At 32.5% G+C, this 2,500-nt stretch overlaps 1 protein-coding gene across 1 annotated transcript in view; it reads left to right on the top strand.

The window, feature by feature from the left end:
• Window positions 1-2,500, top strand: part of LOC106869784 (S-crystallin 4) — a 17,894-nt gene that overhangs the window by 13,333 nt on the left and 2,061 nt on the right. The window contains exon 5 of the mRNA XM_014915644.3: window positions 814-921. Within this exon, the coding sequence (XP_014771130.2) occupies window positions 814-921 (108 nt within the window). The remainder of the gene's footprint in view (window positions 1-813; window positions 922-2,500) is intronic.

The following is a 2,500-nucleotide window of genomic DNA, read 5'->3' on the forward strand; positions in this document are numbered from 1 at the left end:
CTCTTTCTCTTTTTCTCTCTCTCATTGCTCACACGTGATCATCGTCCATCCACCTTTTCCTCACGTGACCACCTTTCTCTTCCTTCAGGACGTCATAGGGACGTTTTCTATCTCTCTCTTCTATCTTTTCTCTTTTCAAAGAAAATATTTCTCCAGCGTTCATTATTTTACTCTCATTCTGGTCTAACGACTCTCCATATTTGTTTTCATTCGGTTTCTTTCTATGTCTCCATTGTCCTGTTTTGTTCCTAACTTTGATCCTCCATAAATATTTATGAGGGCAACTGTCTACGAAGACTCGTATTGTTATTCAATGCCCAAAATGAGGAGGAGATAGACAGCCGACAACTGATGAAGGGTCATTCTTTGTGTTACTTGTCCTGTTTCCAAATTTTTCTCTCTTATGTTGTTTGCGTATTTAACTCATTTGGTTTCATATTTCATGTTTGTTGTTCGTGACGTCCTGTACCCATATATGCATATATGTGTGTGCGTGTGTGTGTATATATATATAAATGTATATATATATATTATTTATATATACATATATATATATATATACATGAATATATGTGTATATATATACACATAAATGGTCATACATATATAGATACACAAACACAGATACACAGACTCACACAGACACAGACACACAGAAGCAGACACAGACACGCAGACAGACACACACACACACACACACACACACACACACACACACACACACACACACACACACACACACACACATATATATATATATATATATATATATATATGGAAGTTTTCTTTCAAATACTCTGTGCACATTTTCAGTCAGATATGCGGAAAATATTTGAGCAAACGTGTCGCAATATACTTCCTTATCTCGAAGACACCCTGAAGACATTCAATGGAGGAGATGAATTCTTCTGTGGAGATAAGGTACGTGCTTTTAAGTTTGAAATATTTGACACAAGTTGTATATCGATTGTATCAAATCATCTCAGTATTTACAGTACTGGAGTGTGTTACCATATTGTATGCGTTTTGTATACGCTTGTGAGTGTGTTTAGAGAACGATTTGATGTAGAAGTTTGTCTGTTTAAGAGGTTTCTCTTCCTCTCTATGTTAAAATATATCTGCTTCGACACTCTGTCTCTGTTTTTGCACACGCACGCACACACATATGTTGCTTCAGCATGGCCGCAGTCTAATGACTCAAACATGTACTAGACAAGGATAATAAAAGATAACAGAAAAAAGATGTATGTGTGTATGCGTTCTTTTATATAAATGTATATATATATATATATATATATATATATATATATATATATATGTATATATATATATATATATATATATATATGTATATATACACACACACAAATGCACTTATACACTTAGATCTAGGTATCTCAGTATATATGTAAATACATATATATATATATATATATATATATATAGATATGCAGGGCAGGGAATCGTCAATTAGTAATAAAACTAATAATTAACAATTTTGCCGGGTAGCTCAGTATGAAAAAACCTTTTCGGTAAAAATCATTTATAATCATAAATATATAGGGATTGACAGTAACCTGCTTCTCCAACATACTGAGAATTCAGAAATAGCAGCCAAAGAACTACTGATTCCAAAACTACAAATTATTACTCTAAATTGATAGCGATATTTTTGATACACAGTAGAGAAGAGTAAATTTCTTAACGTCTTCCTCACATGGTATTGATGTCGCATGGTCAAAATTAACGTGAGTTATTTAGACATTAACAAATTTATTAGAATATTTAGCTGAAGATCAGAATAGAGTATTCTTTACTCTTAACTGTGAAACGATCGTACTAAATTAACTAAAGGCAGGTGTTTTTTTTACTCTTCCCTACTGTTTTTTGTTCTGTGTGTATCAAAAATATCGCTATCAATTTAGAGTAATAATTTGTAGTTTTTAGAGTAATAATTTGTAGTTTTGGAATCAGTAGTTCTTTGGCTGCTATTTCTGAATTCTCAGTATGTTGGAGAAGCAGGTTACTGTCAATCCCTATATATTTATAATTATAAATGATTTTTACCGAAAAGGTTTTTTCATACTGAGCTACCCGGCAAAATTGTTAATTATTAATTTTATTACTAATTGACGATTCCCTGCCCTGCATATCTATATTTTAATAATACCTCTAAGGTGAATAGTTAAACCGCAAGAAGTTCGTAGGGTCTCTTTTCTATGCGGGACTATTTATGATGCACACTGAATTGAATTCATTAGGGTGAGGGATTTTGAACTCACTGGCCGATAAATTTCTTAACGTCTTCCTCACGTGGTATTGATGTCGCATGGTCAAAATTAACGTGAGTTATTTAGACATTAACAAATTTATTAGAATATTTAGCTGAAGATCAGAATAGAGTATTCTTTACTCTTAACTGTGAAACGATCGTACTAAATTAACTAAAGGCAGGTGGTTTTTTTACTCTTCTCTACTGTTTTTTGTTCTGTGTGTATCA

The sequence above is a fragment of the Octopus bimaculoides genome, chromosome 5 (assembly GCF_046866305.1).
Source record: "Octopus bimaculoides isolate indiv1 chromosome 5, ASM4686630v1, whole genome shotgun sequence".
NCBI lineage: Eukaryota > Metazoa > Mollusca > Cephalopoda > Octopoda > Octopodidae > Octopus > Octopus bimaculoides.